The sequence below is a fragment of the Phascolarctos cinereus genome, unplaced genomic scaffold (genome assembly GCF_003287225.1).
Source record: "Phascolarctos cinereus isolate Bilbo 61053 unplaced genomic scaffold, phaCin_HiC Scaffold_726;HRSCAF=1367, whole genome shotgun sequence".
Classification (NCBI taxonomy): domain Eukaryota; kingdom Metazoa; phylum Chordata; class Mammalia; order Diprotodontia; family Phascolarctidae; genus Phascolarctos; species Phascolarctos cinereus.
In genome coordinates this window covers 88,425,703-88,447,106 of record NW_027556098.1, presented here as the reverse complement: position 1 = coordinate 88,447,106, position 21,404 = coordinate 88,425,703, and the positions used below count along the sequence as shown (strand labels likewise).

Genomic DNA, 21,404 nt, shown 5'->3' with positions numbered 1-21,404 from the left:
GTTTGGGGAAACAATAGCCTCCCTCATTAAATTGGGAGCTCCTTGAGAACAGGGACTGTTTTTGTTTTTTTACCTTTCGTTGTCTCCCCAGTACTCAGAGCAATACTTGTTGCATAGTAGGCATTTAAATGCTTCTTAACTTGCCTTGCCTTTGACACAATGGCCATATGACCCTGGAGAAGTTCTTTAATCTCTCAGTGCTCAAGGAAACTCCCTTAGTTACAGATAAGGTGCCAAACTGTACTGGTAGAAGTCAGTCAGCTGATAAACATGTATCAAGCACCTACTATGTGCCAATGGAGTTTCTTCACCTTAGAGTTCTCTAGATCAATGACATCCCTATCTTCATGGATCCTGCAATGTTCTAGGGTTTTAAGAGAATCAGTACAGTATCATCCGCATAATGGAGAACATCATAATTAATAGGAAATACCTCTTAAATCTAGACTTTTCTTTGGATAGCCTTTATGACAGAAGCAAATACTTAGCAAATATCTTCCTATATTATGTGTCATTTGATATTGATTATCAGAAGACAATGAAAAATTCATCTATTGTTATATCTCTTGAGGAATTTTGATATATTCATGGGTAACATCTTGTTGGAGGTGAGAGCCTTTAAGGCAGCATTTTACTCTACCAAATCTAATTATTTTCTAGTCAGCAGACAATATACACAGTGGCAACTTGAATTCTTTTAAAAATAATATATTCTTTTTTAAAATGTTATTAATTTATTTTGATTTATCAACAATCACTTCCATATGCTTTTGAGTTTAAAATTTTTCTCCCCCTTGCTCCCCACCACCCTCCCCAAGACAGCGCATAATCTCTTATACGCTATACATTTACATTCCTATTAAGCGAATTTTCATATTAGTGAAGTTGTAAGTAAAAATTAAAACCAATAGAAGGAGCCATTAGAAACAGGAAACAAAACTCAACAGAAGAGAAAAAAAATGATAGCAATTCAACTTCCATAGTTCTTTCTTTGGATGTGAATAGCATTTTCCAACACGAGGCCTCTGGGGATGTCTTCGATCCTTGTATTGCTGAGAAGGGTTAAATTTGTCAATATTCATCATCGCACAACGTGTCTGTTATTGTGTACAAAGTTCTCTTGGTTCTGCTCACTTCACTCAGCATCAGACCATACAAGTCTTTCCAGGTTTTTCTGAAGTCAGCCTGTTCATCATTTCTTATAGCACAATAGTATTCCATTACATTTATATACCACAACTTGCTCAGCCATTCTCCAATTGATAGGCATCCTCTCAATTTCCAATTCTTTGCCACCACAAAAAGAGCTGCTATGAATATTTTTGTGCATGTGGGTCCTTTTCCCATTTTATTATCTCTTTGGGATATAGCCCTCGAAGTGCTATTGCGGGGTCAAAAGGTATGCACATTTTTATAGCTCTTTGGGCATAGTTCCAAATTGCTCTCCAAAATGGTTGGATCATTTCACAACTGCACCAACAATGCATTAGTGTTCCAAAAAATATATATATTCTTAACTTAATCAGTTTGTAATATTGTGTTTTCTCTGAAATTGTCTCTTTTGTCGTTTCTGAACAGTGCAATAATATTTTATCACATTCATATCCTACAACTTGTTCAGCTACTCCACAATTGTCTAAAAGACAACCTAAAGCACTCCTTAGATTCTAGTTTTTCTTTCCCCTCTATTAATCCTCCTTTTTAGGATCAGGAAGTTTGTTTTTCTTGTGGTCATGCCCTCCCTAGGAGCAGCTAGGTGGCAATTGACTTTGATTTGAGTGAGGGAGGTCTGTGCAAGGTCACCAGCCTCACTTTCTTCTTCAGAGTTGGACATGACTGAAAAATGACTGATGTTCTCTTTCTAGGATTATCCTTCCTTTTAACTGACCACTCCTGTCCCTACTTGGTTCCTTGTTCAGTTCGATACATATATTTTTACATGAAACTCTGTGCGTGTGTGTGTGTGTGTGTGTGTGTGTGTGTGTTCAACACTCCTTCGTGTGGTTCAAGTAAGGTTTATCTGATAGTTCTCCCACTCCTGATTTTCTCCACATTTGTATACTTTTCTCATGCATGCCATTGATGAGAAATAGCAAGTCCCACCCTCTTCCTCCTTTCTATATTAGTGTATTCCTTTTACGTTCTTTTTTAATTTTCCTCTTAAGCCCCATGAAAGAGAACCAATCTACCCTCCCCCCTACCAGGACCTCTATTTTTCTTATTTAACTCATTGAATACCCTTTGAAAACATTAAGGTACTGAAGATATATTAGTTTCTTCTCCCTCATTAGAGGAATACTAAATAATTAGATGTAACAAAACTCCAAATATGTAGAGAGTGACATGTTGCAAGGGCTATCCTCGTCTGCCTCAAAGGAAGGCAGAATAGATATCTCTAGCCTCTTTTGTCCCTACCCTTGTCCAAGGGAAACTTTTATTCCTGCCAAGAGAGAAAGCAGGAAGTTTTGCCCAGAGGCCACTCTACTCTCCTCAGAGAGAGGCTAGAATTTTATTTATCTACTCCCTTAAATATTGCTAATCTAAGGGATATGATCTAACTTCTGATCACTTTGTATCATTATTAGAGAGATAGGAATCTCCAACCTCCATATTCAAGGTCTGACCCCTTTCCCACCAAACACCATTTTTACAATGAATATACATATTGAATATTAAAGGAACTAATTTATCCAAATCATAGCAAAAGAGATATCAGAGAAGGTATACATAGGAGAACATATACCAAACAATACAGAGCAAAGGAGTTCTCCCATTGAGAGTGAGGTAACTCACCTCAACCAAGAAAGTCTAGGTGTCATCTAAGGGCAAACTCCCTGAAGTCTCTAGTCTCAAGCCAGGGACAGGGTCATGATAGAAAATTCCAGCTCCTCTCATGTCTTCCCAGAGTCTTTTCCTTCAGCAACCTGAAGTGGGATTGACTTTTTCCATCTTTCCTCTCAAAGCTAGAAGCCAGAAGCATCCAACATGACTCAATCTTAAAGAGTCCCAAAGAAGATTTGAAGCTTGAAGGATCCCAAAGAGGAGTGAAGAAGGCTGGACGTCTCCTGCCCTCACCAACTCCACCCCACACCACTCAGGGCAGGATGTTCATCCACACCAAGAAGGAAAGAGTCCCATACCAATGGGAGAACAGGGGTTAGATAGAGTAGGCCAAACAATATCATAAAAATGTCAATATTATCTAAATTAATTTACTTAGTGCCACACCAATAAAAATATCAAGAGATTACCTTACAGAACTAGAAAAAGCAGTAACAAAATTCATCTGGAAGAACAAAAATGGAATTAATGGGAAAAAAGTGGAAAAGAAAGGGGGCCTAGTAGTACCAGATCTCAAACTATACAGATTATATAGAATGCAATGTAGGTACATAATATACAGAAGGAAAGAAACAAGAATTTACAAAATTCCTACTATGTCCCAGGCCCTCCAAATCATCAAGTTCTTCTTAGATTTCCAAGTCCACTATGATATATGCTAGTATATTCAGTTGTCTCCCATTGGCTATCCTAATGTTTATTAATATATAATTTTCTCTAAAGATCACCAGGCCTTTCCATCTGCCCTAGAGTTGAACTCTTCTGTAGGTGTTGTCTCCTCCTATTAGAATGTGAGCTCATTGAGAGCAGGGACTGACTCACTTTTCTCTTTGAATTCCCAGTGCTGACCTTAGCACAGTACTTGGCACATAGTGCATGTTTAATAAAATAATTTTCCATTCTATTTATGCTGTGAGTAATAAACATATGGAACTTGTTACCTCAAGAGCTTATACAGTCCAAAAATGCAAAAAGTATCAAGAAGAATTTAGCAAAATTCTTAGCTGATAAGCAAATAACAGGTTAGTATAAGGAATTTGGGGATGTTTGCATTTCATCCCTAAACTTCTAGATAGAATCATTTTGGAGAGGGGAAATAACATGCTCTTTGGCAGACTGCCTTGGATACTACAGTCAGAGACAGAGAACTATGCTAAATGGGCATTGAATGTGATTCACTTGTGGCAACTCATATGTTAAGTCAATAAGAAGTTTTAAATTGAAAACACAGTACCCTGATTTTTCCCATATGACATTAAGAAGTAAAACAAAATGGACTATGTTCTAACCCTTCTCTCCCCCATCAATATATTTTGCATATTATTAAGTATTTTCATTTCCTGGTTCAATAACTTGTGCCATGAATGCACAATAAATGTGGGCTAGATAATATGGGTATTTTCATCCCTGTTTTAGACCTGAGGTTAATGAAATACATAGAGTTTAGTTGACTAACCCAAGGCCACATAGCTGTAAAATGTCAGCATTGGAATTTGAAGCCAAGTCACCCTGCTAGTGGATAGAGCGTTGGGCCTGGAGTCAGGAACTCATCTTCATGAGTTCAAATCCGGCGTCAGACACTTACTAGCTGTGTGACCCTGGCAAGTCACTTTGCCCTATTTGCCTCAGTTTCCTCATTGTAAAATGACCTGGAGAAGGAAATGGCAAACCACTCCAGTATCTTTTCCAAGAAAACCCCAAACGGGGTCACAAAGAGTTGGACACAACTGAAATGATTGAAAAACATCTTGCCTCTGGAAGATTTATGAATTTTAATGAAAAGCAATCTCATTTTTAGTAATGGAATGATTAAAAACTGCTTAAATCTTTAGTATAAAACAATATTGAAAAATAACATTTTAAGAGTATCATTCTAAACTTCTATTATAGTTTCCTTTCTTTTACCTGTACTACCAAAGGGAAAATAGTTCTTAAAAAAAAAAAGAATGTAGAATGGTGAAGCCTCAGTGTTGAAAAAGATGTTAGAAGGCTCATTTTATCCAACTTCAAATGAATGAAGAGATTAACACAAGTATTTACATTAATATATGTATATGTATGTGCATATACATATGTACATATGTATATGAGATTTTAATGTGGGATCAATTGCTCATTGGATCCTCTTCCAGCTCTAAATCTAAGATCTTAAGCTAAATGGTAAGAAGGATCTTACCTTTTTTCCCCTCTTATCTTCTTTTTTTTCCTTTCCCCTCCCATTTTCTTTCTCTTCCTCCTCCTCTACCCTCCCTGGCCGTCATATTTGTTGTTGTTGTCATTGTTCTTTAGTTGTTTTTCAGTAGTATCTGACTCTTCATGAGTCCATTTGGTGTTTTCTTGGCAAAGATACAGGAGTGGTATCTGGTTTGCCATTTCCTTTTCTGGCTCAATTGATAGATGAGGAAACTGAGGAAAAACAGGGTTAAGGGACTTTCCCAGGGTTACATAAGTAGTAAGGATCTGAAGCCAGATTTGAACTCAAGAAGATGAGTCTTACTGACTCTAGACCTGGTGCTTTCTCCACTGCACCACTTAACTGCCATATTTGTCATATTTGTCATATTTGTCAACATATCTTCTGCTACTGAAGACCCAGAAAAGAAAGTTCTCACCACTCAAGTCCTTGACACTGTCAAATGGTTCTACATCAGGAATGTTTAATATTCTATTAGTAGGAATGACATTAAAGAAAATTCATCATCATTTATTTTGTTACTGTACCCTAACGACATTAGGATCTTTCCATCTGACTTTCAGTTAAAATGTCTTATATGTTGTTTCCTCCCCATTAGAACTGTGATCTCCTTGAAAACAGAGGCAGTTTTGCTTTCTCTCTGTATTCCCAATACTCCGCATATAGTAAGTGCTTACTAAATGATGTGCCATTCATTCACTCACTTGGATTTCTACTCCCCCCATCCCCCATTAGATTATAGGTTTCATGAGAACAGGGTCTATGTCCTTTTTATCTTCTCCCCAGTGTCTAGCAGAGTTTCTTATATGCGCATTTTCATCCAAATCTGTGATTTCATTGATTTGTAGAACATCAGGTACTGAAACTGCCTCTTCTAATCCAGATCAATAACATGTTAATAGCAGAATCTTAGAGAATTATCTGGGGTCCTGAGGTGTTCATTGACTTGCAAGTGGTAGGGCATGAATCCAGCTTTTCTTGATCCCAAGGCTGAGTCTATCCACTCTACAATGCTGCTTGTCTTGCATAAACATAGTAAATACTTAATAAGTGCTTGCTGATAATAACAAAAGTCATCTGGAAGAACAAAAGGTCAAGAATATCAAGGGAATCAATGAAAAAATTGTGAAGGAAGGTGGCCTGGTCATACTGCATTACAATGAGGTAATCATCAAAATAATCTGGTACTGACTAAAAAAGACAATGATGGATCAATGGAATAGATTAGGTACATAATGCACACTAGCAAATGATCAGAAATATCCAGTGTTTGATAAACCCAACTATCCAAGCTTTTGGGACAAGAACTCACCATTTGACAAAAACTGCTGGTATAACTGGAATGTAGTATGGCAGAAACTAAGTATAAACCAACATCTCATACCATATTCTGAGAAAGACCAAGGTTGCTCATTGCATCCTGGGCCATCTGCAGTCATCTTGACTTTTGTCTTGCCACTGAACTTCAATGACTCTGGAGGAGAGAGTGAGGCTGATGACTGTGCAGCTCTGTCTCCCTTAAACCCAATTCATGTGCAAGTCAAGACATCACCCTCATGATGTCATTGGTCCTCTTTGGGAATGAAGAATCAACAACAACAACAACAACAACAACAATAATCATATACCAAAATAAGGCCAAAATGGATATATGATTTAAACATAAAGGGTGATACCAAAAGCAAATTAGGGGAGTAGTTTACCTGTCAGATCTATATGGATAAGGAAGATTTATGACCAAAAGAATAAAGATAGAGAGCATTACAGGATTTAAAATGTATAATTTCAATTACTTTAAAAAGTTTTTGTACAAACAAAAACATTGCAGCCAAGATTAGAAGGAAAGCAGAAAACTGGGGGGAAAAATTTACAGCAAGTTTTTCTGAGAAAGGCCTCATTTCTTAAATATATAGAAAACTGAGTCAAATTTCTAAGAATACAAGTCATTCCTAATTGACAAATAGTCAAAGGGTATGAAAAGGATGTTTTCAGAAGAAGAAATCAAAGCTATCTATAGTCATATTTTTAAAATGCTCTAAATAACTGTTGATTAGGGAAATGAAAATTAAAACAATTCTGAGGTGCCACCTCACACCTATCAGATTGGCTAATATGACAGAAAAGAAAAATGGCAAACATTGGAGGGGATATGGGAAAATTGGGATGGTAATTCATTGTTGGTGGAATCGTGAACTGAGCCAAGCATTTGGAGAGAATTTGAAATTATGTTCAAAGGGAGCAATGCCACTACTAGGTGTATATCAGAGAGAGAGAGAGAGACAGACAGAGACAGAGAAAGACAGACACACACAGAGAGAGAGAGAGAGAGAGAGAGAGAGAGAGAGAGAGAGAGAGACAGAGAGAGAGAGAGAGAAGGATCGATATGTATAAAAATATTTACAACAGCTCTTCATGTAGTGGTAAAGAAATAAAAATTGAGGGCATGCTCATCAATTAAGGAATGGCTAAACAAGTTGTGGTGTATGATTGTAATGGAATACTATTGTGCTATAAAAAAAGACAAGCAGGATGTTAAAAAAAAAAAAGTAAACAAACCCTGGAAAGACTTACATGAACTGATGCAAAGTGAAGAGAGCAGAACCAAGGGAACATTGTATATAGTAATAGCAATATTGTACAATGATCAACTGTGAAATATTTAGTTGTACTCAGCAATGATCCAATACAATTCTGAAGGGCTTATGATGAAAAATGCTGTTTGCTACCAGAGAAAGAACTGATGGAGTCTGAATGAAGATTGAAGCATAATTTTTTAAACTTTCTTTGTTTTTCTTCTTTTTGAGGGGGGGGGATATTCTCTTTCACAACGTGACTAATACAGAAATATGTTTTGCATGACTGCACATGTATAACCTATAACAAAATGCTCGTCTTTTAAATTTGGGGGAGGGAAGGAAGGGATGAAGAAAACTCAAAATTCTAAAAAAAAAGAATGTTAAAAATTGTTTTTAGATGTAATTGGAAAAAAAATAAAATACTTCTAAAAATAAGTGCTTGTTGAATTATCATTTTTTCTGACTTTGACAGTAGAGAAGTTCAAGTCCATGCCACCACTATTTTCTCCAAATAAAGGATCCAATCACATATTCTTGTGCATTCTCTTTGGCTCTTGTCTGACAGAAAATTCTCTTTTCATTGAAGGTTAAAATCTTGAAAGTGATATAAATTATCTAAATCCCTTACCATATTTCTGAGGAAGTCAGAGCTTTTATATGGCTAATGGAATTTATTTAACAATAATGATAATAACTAGTATTTATATAATGCTCTAAGGTTTATAAAGCAACTTTATATGTTAAATCTCATTTGATTCGTACAACCATCCTACAAGATACGTGTTATTATTATTGCCATTTTACAAATGAGACTTAGAGAAGTTAACTGACTTGCCCAAAGTTACACAGCTAGTGTTTGTGTCAGGATTTGAACTCAGTTCTTCACCATTTTGTCCACTCTGCCACTTAGCTGCTTAGCAGCTCTTTGCCTCAGTAGCTTAGCTGAAAATTTTATATGCATATGTACACACATGCATGTATATGTGGATGTGTGTATGTATACATCTGTTTGTGTATCAATACATACATCTAGATGTGTACACACATATGTGTACAAATACATGTATGTGATGTGTGTATACACAGGGGAAGGGCTATTCAGTCAGTCAGAAGTCAAGATGATTACTAATCCAGTCTTTATTTATCATAGTGATGGAGCAGTAACAGTTTCTTGAATACCTTTTTTCTTATTCTAGTACCCTCCCTTCTCCCTGTTTTTTTTAAAAGCAGGCTCCTTGTGACTATTTCAGCTGGATTCTAGGCTGTCTCAAAAAATCTCCAATGTACCACAGAGGCTTCAGCATCTGAGCCTGGAGGCAACGGCATATGAATCCCCACGAAGTCGGCCAGCTGGATGAAGGACCAAGCTTGGGAGTCTGACAGCCCTGCCTGTTCATCAAGTTAAAAAAAAAAGTTAGAGATGAAAAAGACCTGTTAAATAATCATGTCCATTCCGGACTCAGTGCCAGAGCATTCCTGTTGTGAGTGCTTAGGACAGTCTGGTTTTAAATGACTCTAGTAATGCATCTTTCAAAACTTTCTTTTGGAGACTGCAAACTATTAGCACTCTTATTTGGAGTGGGGGACAAGATATTCCTCTGATCACTTTTATTCCCACTAAGCCTTTATTATATATAATCTTAGTCTTTTGTTTTTTTTTTTATACAGAAACCCTTCTAAAAAATAACAATGCTTTCAAAGAGTAAATATAAAGATCCAAATCACCTGAATATTTTAAAGGCTTTAAAGTTTCTCTGAGAGGCAGTCTGGGGAAGTAAATATGAGGGTAGCCTTGGAACCAGTAAGATCTGGATTCATGTCCTGACTCATGTCCTGACTCTGACCCATGCCATTGTGTGAACATTGGCAAATCTCTTTGTCTCTCAATGCCCTGGCAGATGCACTATCCTCTCACCTAGGAAACCCCAGGTCTGGTGCTTCTCTCCCTATGCCTAGTCCCCTTCCCCTTCCAAAAAGAGTGGGTATAGAAAAAGGATGGAAATTTGAAAATACCTCAAGGGATCAATCTATGCCAATTGATGCAGTATATTTTCTTTAATTCATAAGGCAAAGAAAATAGGGATATTATTGTGAAAATAATTATTTCAAATTAAATGATTTTATCTACTTGAAATGATTTGTATTTAAAATGTATTTGCAGAGATATGAGAGATAATAGTAAATTATAATAAAATTATTTTTAAAATTATTGTGTCAATTGATAGGCCTCCTTCTAATGTTAAAGTTACAGACCTTCTTGCTGATAAGCCATTTCTGTTCTTTCAATGATTCACATAACATAGGAGCTGGGAGGGAGAAGAATTCTCTCCCATTTATACCCACAATGAGAACTGACTTAATTTAGTAGGCAATTAAAAACAGACATTTTTAGGATGGCAAGCCTCCAACTAGGGAAGTTGTACTTTTTTTTTCACCATAAAAATTCAGATTTCTTTTATTATCTTCTCCTCCTCTGGATTTCAAAAGCAGTTTTGAAAACTACCCAGGATCTTTTCTCCCCTTGATTTAGAGTAAACTGATCACTAGTTCAACTTTGTATTCCTGAGAGACAGCAAGAGACAGACAGGCAATAACAGCAGAGGCTAGAAAGTTATACACCAGAGGGGAGTGTGATGTTGATAATTTTTTATGCTGTTGTGCCTAATTTTTTTTTTAAGTGGAAGGCTGTGATGTCATTCTGTCTCCTCCCCCTGTGAAGTAAGCTCATGCCTAACTTTTGCAGCCTGTCACTGGGAGAGCAGTTCACTTAAATGCAGCTCCAGTAGGCTGGATGATACCCACCAGCATCACTCACACTGTGACTTTGGGTTTGTAACCATGATCTCCAGCTTGGTCTTTCTACTTCTCTGTGGAAATATTGCCCTAACCGTGGGAAATGCACAGAAATTGCCAAAAGGCAAGTAGCTCTAACCATGTTATTTTTTTTCCTTCTGTTTTTAATATGACTTGTTGGAATACATTCGTTTTCAAGTGTTGAGACAATCTGCTCTGCTGTATTATATAAGGAAATTGTTATGCAGTGCAGACGAAATCCAGGTTTGGGAGGAACTTATTTTAAACTCTGATTTTGCTTCTAATTCTGCAGTAATATGCTCTTCTACCAGTGACTTTTTTATTGTCATGCTAAAATCAAAGTAGAGTCTTCTTTCATTAAGTTTAGAAGATGTTAATGAATTGTTAAGGTCTGGTTTTAGGCAACCATACATAAAGAGCAATCCAAATTAGAGGGACATTTTAATTCTATTAAAGAAGAAAGTTGGGGTGTGTGTGTGTGTGTGTGTTGTGTGTGTGTGTGTGTGTGTGTGTGTGTGTGTGTGTGTGTGTGTGTGTGTGTTTTCGTGTTTTCTTTTCATTATCTCATTACTAGTTTGGGAATTAACAGCCTCAGGTCGTCCTGAAACTTGTATTCTCCTGGGTACTTGGATGAGTTCTGCCTATATACCTGTCAGAGGGAAGGTTAAGAGAATTCTAGGCATGAAATACCAAAAATGGGTCATGTGCACATTTGTTTGGACGGAGTTTGGAAGAGGGTTTGCAGGACTTGAAAGGACACTCCCCCTTTGTCTTCTTGCTAAATTGAACTGATTTCAGTGTTGGTATTTTGTTTATGCATGTTACCAGCAAAAGAATATTTAAATATTTCTAAATTTAGGCTCTTGAAACAACCTAACTAGCCCATTGGCTCTAAAACTCAGGGCTCATTTTCCACTTCCGAGTAAGATTGTCAAGGTGGCATGTACAGTCCCTTCACAACACTGATTTTCTCAGCAGATTTCTGGTCTGTAAGGACATTTTATGGGCTGCACACTGCTGCAGTCAGCAGGATCATAGAAAGAGGCTGTAACTTACTATTTAGATGTTTATTAGGGGAAATACTAAAAGTGGTAATGCCACTAGTCCTCCAGCTTGCCCGTGAGTGACCCAGGACATTGGAACAGAAGATGTGTTCAGCCCAAAAGGCTCCAGTCATTCCTAGACGTCTTTTCCCCACATCATTTGCTCTGGCTCATTTTGCCCCCCAAATGGCACACTCTTTTGCTAGCCGGTAAAGGCTATCTTGAATTTCAAGTGTGAACACTGAAGGGTTTTGTGTGTGTGTGTGTGTGTGTGTGTGTGTGTGTATGTATGTGTGTGTGTGTGTGTGTGTGTGTGTGTGTGCAAAACCAAGTAATAAATCTAAGTTTCTTCACATGTGACTGTTTAACTCATTTACAGAGATGATGACACTACACAGAGAACCTCCCTGTACCTGGAATGTCATGCCTTAGTAAATTAAAATGTTAGTTTTTCAAGTACGTTTCATAGGCATTCAGACATAACTGATGCCATTTCATTGTATCTAAGGATGTATTTAATCAGGACATACCATTTACTTCTGGGAGACTGAGCTTTCTCAGTTTACACATGGTTTTATTTTACTTTTTATTCAGTATGGTGGAATAACAGACATAACCATGTTACTGCAGATTTCTGACAATGCCAAGAAATTTAATTATTATGTTGCAATCACTGGATGAAATCTCTTAACACATTTTTCCTTTTCCAGTAATATTGGAAAAAAATGTCATTCAAGATGAAGGATACAAACCTCTTAATAGTAATAGTAATAATAATAATAGCTAGCATTTATATAGTTCTTTAAAGTTTGCAAAGCACTTGAGAAATATTATGTCATTTTATCCTCACAACTACCCTGGGAGGCAAATGTTATTTTCATCCCCATTCTACAGAAGAGGAAAGTGAGGCAGACAGAGGTTAAGTGACTTGCTCAGAGTCACATAGAGAGTGTCTGAGGCAGTATTTTAGCTCAGATCTTCTTGGCACCAGATCCATCACTCTATCCACTGAGCCACCTAGTAGCCATATCAAATATATATTTATATAAATAACATATTTATGTATACCTATGTAATCTATATGATATAGATATATATTATATATATATATATATATATCCTTATCTTTTTACTTATAACGTCTGTATTTGGTAAGATCAGAGAAATGATTCTCTTACAGTAGATTCTCTTTATTTTGGAAATGTTCAGTTGATACGGATTTTTGGGGGGTTTTTGTATGTGTTTTTGCTAAAACCATATCTGAATGGAACCGAGTTTTTCTTTCTTTCCTTTAATTCAGTTTAACAGAATTCAAAGTGCCCACCCAAGTGCCTACAGTATTCAAGGCACTGTGTTACAGGGGCTGAAACATCAAATTTGGGAAATTGTTTACCTTGGACTGCAATCTAAATACCTTTTTTCCCCTTTCATAGAATAAATTCTAAAATATGCTACTGCCTTATTTTTTTGTTATCTCTATAATCTAATCTCCATATTGTAGATGGCAAAACTAAATAATAAAGAGTTATCATAAACATCACATGGCTTCTTCCACAAAAGTCCTACTCTGAGGTCTCATCATTCTGCAAATGTTCTTGAAGGGCATACCAGCACCAGTGCACCACAGTCCTTGAAAGGCTTTCAGTGGAGGCCAGGTGATGTGACTGCTGCTTGAGGATTAGACTAAGCTAAGTTCAGAGTCTCCTGAGTAATAACCACCTTTAATATAATGCTTTAGAGTTTGCAAGGTACTTTACAAATATCTCATTTTAGCCTCATGATGACCCTGCGAGGTGGGTGCGATTATTAACATTTTGCAGGTGAAGAACTAGAGGCCGAAAGAGGGTAGTTAGTAATTTGCCCAGGGTGATATGCCTAATAAGGCACATTCCATAATCCTGAGGCAAGATTCAAACTCAGGTCTTCCTGACCTCAGATTCCACATTCTTATCTACTTTGCCACCCAAGCTTTGGCAGGTGTTAACTAAGCTGGAAAGGTTTCCAATGTAGGGCAGGCAATAGGACTTATTTCTGAGGACCAGCCCTAGCTAAGGTCAGAGAGTCCCTTCGTTAGGTTAACTGAAAGGTGATGAGTTTTTTTTTTTTTTTTTGGCAATTGCACCTCTCAAAGATCATTAAATCCTTGGGGATTGCAATCTATGTCAGGGAAGAAATTACCCTTAATGGTGAAATTACAGAACCTTAAAATATTGAAGTAAACATGTTATCATCATTTTCAAAAGACAACTCAAGTGCTTATTTGCATAAATTGCCATGCTGGGTGCTAGACAGAAAGTGTTTAGAGAATGGGTAGTGTGGCAGAAATGAGGGTGGCTTTGGAGTCAGAGCTGTGGACAAGTCTTTTTACCTCTTCAGGCCTCAGTTTGAGTTGGATCACAAAGATCCTTTCTGGCTCTAAATCTATGATCTGAATCAACAAGGTGTTTGCCCTTGGAGAGCCTAGAATCTCATATAAAGAATAACTGAAGATACTGAAAGCTATCCCAATGATTAAAAAGCAAATTATTGAAATACATCCCATTAACATGGCGTAAAGAAAATTGGGAGTCAGAGGACTGAGATTGAAATTCTAGCTTTTGTACTTGTTACAGAATCTTAAGGCAAGTCATTAAATCTCTCTGTGCTCCAGTTTCCTTATCTATTAAATGGAGGGTTGAGGTTGAATGACCATCTGTGGTTCTATAATGCTACACTTGGGACCAGGAGAGGATGAAGCACCTAACATGGAGAGGCAAGTGTCTGGGGTAGTTGTGAAGATCTCATTAAATAAATAGAATAGGTTCCAAAAAAGCTAAATGTCATTCTTCTCATTCATTAGTTAGGGGAGTTCTTGAATGCCAAGTCATACACTTTCCCTCAGGGTTGATTTCTTGTGAAGAGCTCATCCAAGCTACTGACATTTCACAGAGAGATGTTGCCAAATTCAGTTTTTTGGGAGGGCTTTGGCAGCTCATAGCACAGTCTCCATGAGAATTATCTATTGTTATAATTGATCTAAAACAATCCTCTTTTTTTACTCCACTTCAGCTCCAAGTTATATGGGGAGGAGGAGGCACAAGACCCATTTATTCTTGGCATTACAACATGAGACTTCTTTTGCTTAGCATGAAAAGAGTTAAAAAAAAGGAAAAGAGTTAAAATTTGGTCACAGGGAACAACATGTAGAGAAGGAGATGAATAAAACACAAAATAGAATGTCAATTACTTAAGTCACCTCTTTGTAAAACCACTATATGCAAGTTGAGATCATTCAGAAAGCAAAGGTTATTATTTCAAGACTGTTTTGTCATTATTAGTAATAATAATTACTATTACCACTACTAATACTCCAAGAATCCATGAATTCTTCTTTGTGGGCATTCCCTCCACTAATGCAGATAGCAACTCTTCCCTATCTCAGGAGGTGTTTTAATGAGTTCCTTCTTCTTCTTCTTCTTCTTCTTCTTTCTTTTTTTTTTAAGGAATGCATGGGTGAAGGGTAGAGAGACATATCTGGGATTCTTTTCAGTGTAAGGAATTTCCAGTATAAAAACTTCCTCTTCCCAATGGACAAGTTTATTAACTACTATATTTTAGAAGCAGATCTTGAATCTATATCCCTCTGACTCCAAGCCTGGCCCTTTTCTCTATCAGGTGAGTGGAGGAGGAACACAACCCCTTACCTTGTAGCCAGTCTGAAGATGAATCTCTCCAACTTTGGCTAGACCATCTCTCTGACAGATGTATAGTCTGGCATCCAACCTGTATTTCAAGTCTTGCCAGAGTTTGTCCTTCACTTCCTTAGTCTCTATTGGTCAGTTGAATGCTACAATGGAATAGCAAAGTAGAACCTTCTTATCCTTCTCTTTCTCCTTTCCCTTCCCTTTCCTCCTTTTCCTTTCCTTCTTTTCTCACATATATGTAGTTCCTTATATTTTATGATGTGATATAGGGCAAGTATTACAATCACTGTTTACAGATTTTTATTGAACAGATTTACCCAGCTAGTAAGTGTCAGAACTGTAACCCTGGCCTTTGGACTCTGAACCCAATGCTATTTCTTCTTTAACACAACTACATTCTCACCTGAGTCAGAATCACTGATTTTCTTTTATTTATAGTGTGTAGATTGCTATGAAGATGAAAACACTATCCCAAAGTTCAGCAGTTGGTGATGCTTTTGGAATGCTGACTTCTGAGACTGTGGTTTTAAATATTTCTGGGAGAGGGGAGCTGGAAGAAGAGAGTTTGTCTTTTCTCTGGGACCCATGTGTTACTTCCTTGCAGTGCGTGCTGGAGCCAGATCTAACCGGCTCCAGTGTGAGTATTTATACCTTATAAATCTACAAATCAAGGCTTGATTTATTGTTTTCTTAATTGTCTCAACTTGAGAAAGTGATGGAAAAAATGTTCATAACGCAGACTGAACTTTAAAAGTGTATCATGGCTACATTTATTTTTCACCAGAGAGCTGATTCTTTATCATTTACCAACCCACCACTGCCCACGTACCAAATTTTGCGACTCACATAGCTATAGGCAAAATTACTTCCAAGAGGACCTATTTAGAGACGTGTTATGGGATCATTTCTTCTAGTTTCCATAGGGAACAAGCTAAGAGGTAGAAAGGTATTTCCAAGCTTTGAACTGACAGACACTTCTATGTAAGCACACCAAAAGGAAGAGAAAACTTAATGGGCACTGCCTGGAGAAAGGGGAGGAAGGAAACTGGGTGGGTGGCCACCAGAGCCTCTGGCTAGAAATTCACAATTAAAGAGGTAAAGAGAGAGATCACTAATTAAAACTAGCATTTCCTAGTTAAGCACCACGATTTAAGTCTCAGACTCTCTCAAGAGGAGTCCAGAGAGAGTAGTAAAGGGCAGTTTTGGTGTTATAGCTATATTTTAGCTCATGAAAATCACCCAGCGCTGGAGATGGGAATAGCAGCTTTTGGTTCCAATAGGAAAGGATATTCTGGTTAAAAGAACCTTTGAGAATAATTTTAATAGCATGATTAACAGGAGGAAATCTTTTTCTTCAAAAGAACGACCACTTCTGGGACTATTAAGAACATGTGGTATGAGTTAGTAGTGCCAACAGTTAAATTGATGCTTGTAGACAGAATTGTACTCTTACAATAATTGTCCAACAGCTTGAAAGAACTGACCCATATCTTGAATTATATTTTTTAAACTATAAAATAGGAAATAATAAAGAAGTGCCAACTAATTAGAAGAATGCTTATAGGTGCTTCTCGGAGAGATGGGTGAAAAGCCGGCTAAGTTAGCTTCATTATCCAAAAGCAAGAAATAAAATTGCATGGGGTAAAAATAAGACACTTGATAATTTTGCCTTCTTATATCTAAAATGAGCAAATGTAAGTAGCCTTCCATTAAAATAAGTGTAACTTATGTGCTAACATGTATCACAAAAGATGAAAAAGTAGAGAATTCCCATGAAGAACTTGACAAGATATATTAAGTGATATTAACATATTATACTTGGTGTGCAAAAGTGGCCTCAGGTAAGAATAGCCTAAAACAAAACAAAACATGTTGGAATATGTGGCTAATGATCAAGAAATGAAAGAGGTTGTTGAAGAAAGTGAGCCTGAAGAGAGCCTGGTGTGAGACCCAGACCATTCAGCTCATCCTAAAAACGTCTGTAAATGAAACTGAAAGGGGGATGGCAAGCAGATGCGACGTTGTACAGATCTGCTAGCATTTGTTTCTATAGTGATCTACTTTTGTTAACAGTAATAGAACCACTACATTTGGACTCTGTCTATTGTGCCCAATAGATCATGTAAGGAAGTAATCATGGCACTTAAGAAGATAAGTCTAGGACCAGAAGCTGGGCATGGCCAAAGACTCAAAGACACTGAGGTGACCCAATTATAAAGATATGCAGAGATCATTTTCTAAGACATTTAAAAGATAAGAAGATAAGAATAGATACAAACATGGCACTCTACCAAAAAAAAAAAAAGGACAGCCAAGAAGCCATTAATAACTCCGCCCTTGTTATGTTTGCTATCTCATTTATTTAAACTTTTTAAAAAAAATGTTGGGTACCCTTGGTGAAAACACAAGAAAGGAACAGATGGACTTTCTCAGACAATTTTCTATAGCAATCTATATCTTTATAGTCACATTGCTAAGTAATATAAAGAATACAAGAATCCCAATGTCTATTTAAAAAATTAATGCATTTGACTTGGTAGAAAAAAGTACAGATTCGAAGGTTCTCTCAAACAAGATGTTGTCCCTTCACAAAATAGAATCATATACGATATTATGGCAGATGTGAATATTCAGATTGCTTTCTTCACATTCTGCTGAGTCTTAACACCAGAAAAGGTATAAAATAAGGATGTATAGACTCACCTAAGATGTTCACTAGTTTCAAGGAAGATGTCCTGCCTAGTCTAAAAAATGGTTCTCTATGATGGCAAGGTTCTCTGAATGCTCCTGTTCATAGGTGGCATTGTAATAATCATATTGGGTCATCGAACACACAAAGATTCTTCAGTAAAATCTACAACAATGCTTATGAATTGAGACCTACAAGGATATGCTAGCTCAAAGGACAATTACAAAATTTTCAGTGTTTGTTAGAAATTGGCCAATGCTACAAATCGGGACTTGAGTTATTATTTTGTTGGTAGCCTAAACTTAGAAAAGTGATGGGAAAATGTTAATAATCCTGATTAAATTTAAAAGTGTGACATACATACTTTCTCCCCACCCCACAGAACTGTTTGTTAGGACCGCTGGTCGTAACCAACCCCACTGGAAAAAAATAACGAAATAGTGTATTGCTGTAGTTTTCATGCTGTTGGATAGGCAGCCTTGAATTAGCACATTATTATTTATTTCTTGGATAGATGATGTGCATGTACAATGAACTAGGCCTGGAGTTGGGAAGAAATTGGATTGGTTTACATTTGGGAAATTGTAGTGTTTTCAATGACTGCAAATTGCTCTGTACTGTAAACATCCATCTCTTTTAGATCAATGGTCTCCTTGTAATAATATATGACTGCAAATCATGGAGTCTTGGCAGAATCAAAATTACAAATCAACCAGGGGGCAATGGAAAGATTGGTGGTAGGCGTTAAGTAATTTAACTTTTAACTTAAATGTGAAAAGTGTACAAAGCAATATTATTGTCAAAATGCGTGATTAGAAAAGGAGTTAGGTTAGCACATTAGCACAAGTACTGCAGTGATACTCCTGAGGTGTGAAATTCTCAGGAGTGTATTCTTTAAGGATGGTTTATAGAAAGACACAGAGAAGAAACACATAAGATAAGGAGGCATAGGGAATTCAAGATCTGTATCAGTGGAAAGAAGGTTCCTACTAATGGACCTATCAAAATGTCAAATTGTAGCAGTAAGAGTGCACACTGGATTGTGTTATAAAATTCACTAAATAATGGGTCTGCAAAAAGATATATGGTCATGCTCTTGCTTGATATACAATACTCACTACTGTATTGTCTCCTGATTTAAAAAATGGAACCTTGAGCATTTAGATTTGAGGTCTCAGTTCAGTCATTTTTCAGTCAGGTCTGACTTCACAACCCCATTTGGGGTTTTCTTGGCAAAGATAGTGGAGTAGTTTGCCATTTCCTTCTCTAGCTCATTTTACAGAGAAAACTGAGGTAAACAGAGTTAAGTGACTTGCTCAGGGTTACACAGTTAGTCAGTATTTTAGGCCATATTTAAACTTAAGAAGATGAGTCTTCCTGATTGCAGGCCTGCTACTCTCTCCACTATGCCACCTGGCTGTCCTTAGATTTGAGGCTAGTTAGTTTTGAATTACTATTAAACAGACCACATATTTCTCCACTTTTCTACCTTTTAAATCCTTAAGAATAAAAAAAAAGAGGAAACATCATGTTGCTTTTGGAGTGCACAGGCTCTCTCTCCTGTCTGGTTCAGTAAATGTTCACTCACCTGTGGTTTGGCTTTCATACAGAATGCCTCCAAAGTCTTAGTGCTGTCTTAAGCTATGAAAGCTTTAAAAATGGTTTGTAGAAAGACACAGAAAAGAAACCCACAAGATAAGGAGGCATGGGGAATTTAAGATCTGTATCAATGGAAAGAATGTTCCTACTAATGGACCTATCAAAATATCAAATTGTAATAGTAAGAATGCAAACTGCATTGCCTTATAAAATTCACCAACTAATGGGTCTGCAAAAAGATAAAAGATCGTGCCTTTTCTCGATCTACAATACTTACTACCGTATGGTCACCTAATTTAAAAAATAGCACCTTGAGCATTTAGATTTGAGGTCTCAGTTCAGTCGTTTTTGTCATGTCTGACTTCATGACCCCATTTGAGGTTTTCAGCTATTAAAGCTTAAGACTGTATTAAGACTTTGGGGACACCCTGTGTATTAGGGGGAAGTGTGGGCACTTTTTAAACCTCAGGTGAGAGCAAGACTATTCTGAACCACACAAAATTCTTCAAAATTTTAGTCACAGATTAAAACAACTTTTTCCCCCAAGGGAGGAAGAAAAGAAAAGAAGAAACTAGATAAAATTAGAAGTACATGTAAAACTGATTTTAATATCTTTCATAGATTTCAGTTAGTGAGTTGTCTGAGGCAGAATTTGAGCTCAGGTCTTCCTGACTCCGTCTAGCGTACTGTTCATTGCATCACTAAGCTTCCCCATTGGGATACTCAGTCTCCTCCAATTCCCCCCCTCAAAAAAAAGAGGAAATAGAAGGGGAGAAGAGATGAAAATATGCAATGACAATATGAAATAGAACTAGGTAAATGCCTAGAAAACATAGAAAATACTACTTAACATCCAAGGAAGAAAGACTTTTTCAGACCAGGAACATCATAAAGAAGATGACATTTGAGTTGGATCTTGAAGGACAAATAGATGCAGACAGTTTATGATAATCAGACAAGAACTTTTAAAAAATTGGAAACTATCAATGTTATAGTAAAACCAATAAAGTTTTAGTTTCAGTTTGGCTTTAATTTAGAGGCTTCTACTGTGTTAAGCAGCCATTTAATTCAGATATGGAATAAGTTCAGACATGAAGTTAGACTTGGCTTGAAACTCTCATTTTCATAGCTTGACATATACGTGATTTGAAGTATTTATTTTACTAAAGGGAAATTAGAAAAAAATAAACAGTGCAACCTATTTAATATAGTGAAAAAAGCATTTACTGTGAGTCAGAAAACCTGTACTGTATTATGATCCTGGCTCTGCCACTATAGCAGGGCCAACTAAACTCTGACTGGTGAAAAATTCCATCATATCTACTTTGCAGCTGTTGTACTCCTTTTCATAATATATAGAAGGATGTGTTACTTAGGATTTTTATAATTTATATTTCTACACTTTTAAAGTAAATGAATTGACATTGCTTCTTAGAAAGCCACTTAATCTTTGTTTGCCTCAGTTTCCTTATCTGTAAAATGGGGATAATAATAGCACCTACCTCCAAGATTATTGTGAGAAACAAATGAGATAATATTTGTAAAGCACTTAACACAGTGCCTGGCACATAGTATGTACTGTATGAATGTTAGTTGTCATTAATGCATCAAGAGAATACTATGAATGCTTTAAGTAAAGGCCCTATTGTCTTTTCTCCAAAGAATAAGGCTTAAGGGAATTTCCCTTGGCAGTGTTGAAGTTGTTTAGATGTGAAAAAATTTTAAAAAGAAAAACTTCCTGTTTCAAAGAATTATAGACTAAAAATAGAAGGGATCTTAGAGGCCATTTAATTCACCTCCCTCATTTTACAGATGAGGCAACTGAGGCTAGGATGTTGAGTGACTTCCCCAAGGTTACACAGGAAGTTTCAGGGCAGGATTAAACCCAGATCTGATGGTTGTAGAGCCGATATGCTTTCTACTGTATCAATCCTGACTTTTTCCCTGCTTAACTATGCAATTTAT

At 36.8% G+C, this 21,404-nt stretch overlaps 1 protein-coding gene across 22 annotated transcripts in view; it reads left to right on the top strand.

The window, feature by feature from the left end:
- The first annotated feature begins 10,361 nt into the window (after positions 1 to 10,361).
- The window catches only part of ABI3BP (ABI family member 3 binding protein), a 301,592-nt gene continuing 290,549 nt past the window's right edge, over positions 10,362 to 21,404 (top strand). For 17 of the 22 annotated variants that reach the window (XM_020999881.2, XM_078146656.1, XM_020999876.2 and 14 more), the window contains exon 1: positions 10,363 to 10,528. In XM_020999881.2, the coding sequence (XP_020855540.1) occupies positions 10,450 to 10,528 (79 nt within the window). In that variant the 5' untranslated portion in view covers positions 10,363 to 10,449. Of the gene's footprint in view, positions 10,529 to 21,404 lie in introns of all 22 variants that reach the window. The other 5 variants (XM_078146663.1, XM_020999893.2, XM_020999891.2 and 2 more) reach the window with 1 other exon arrangement.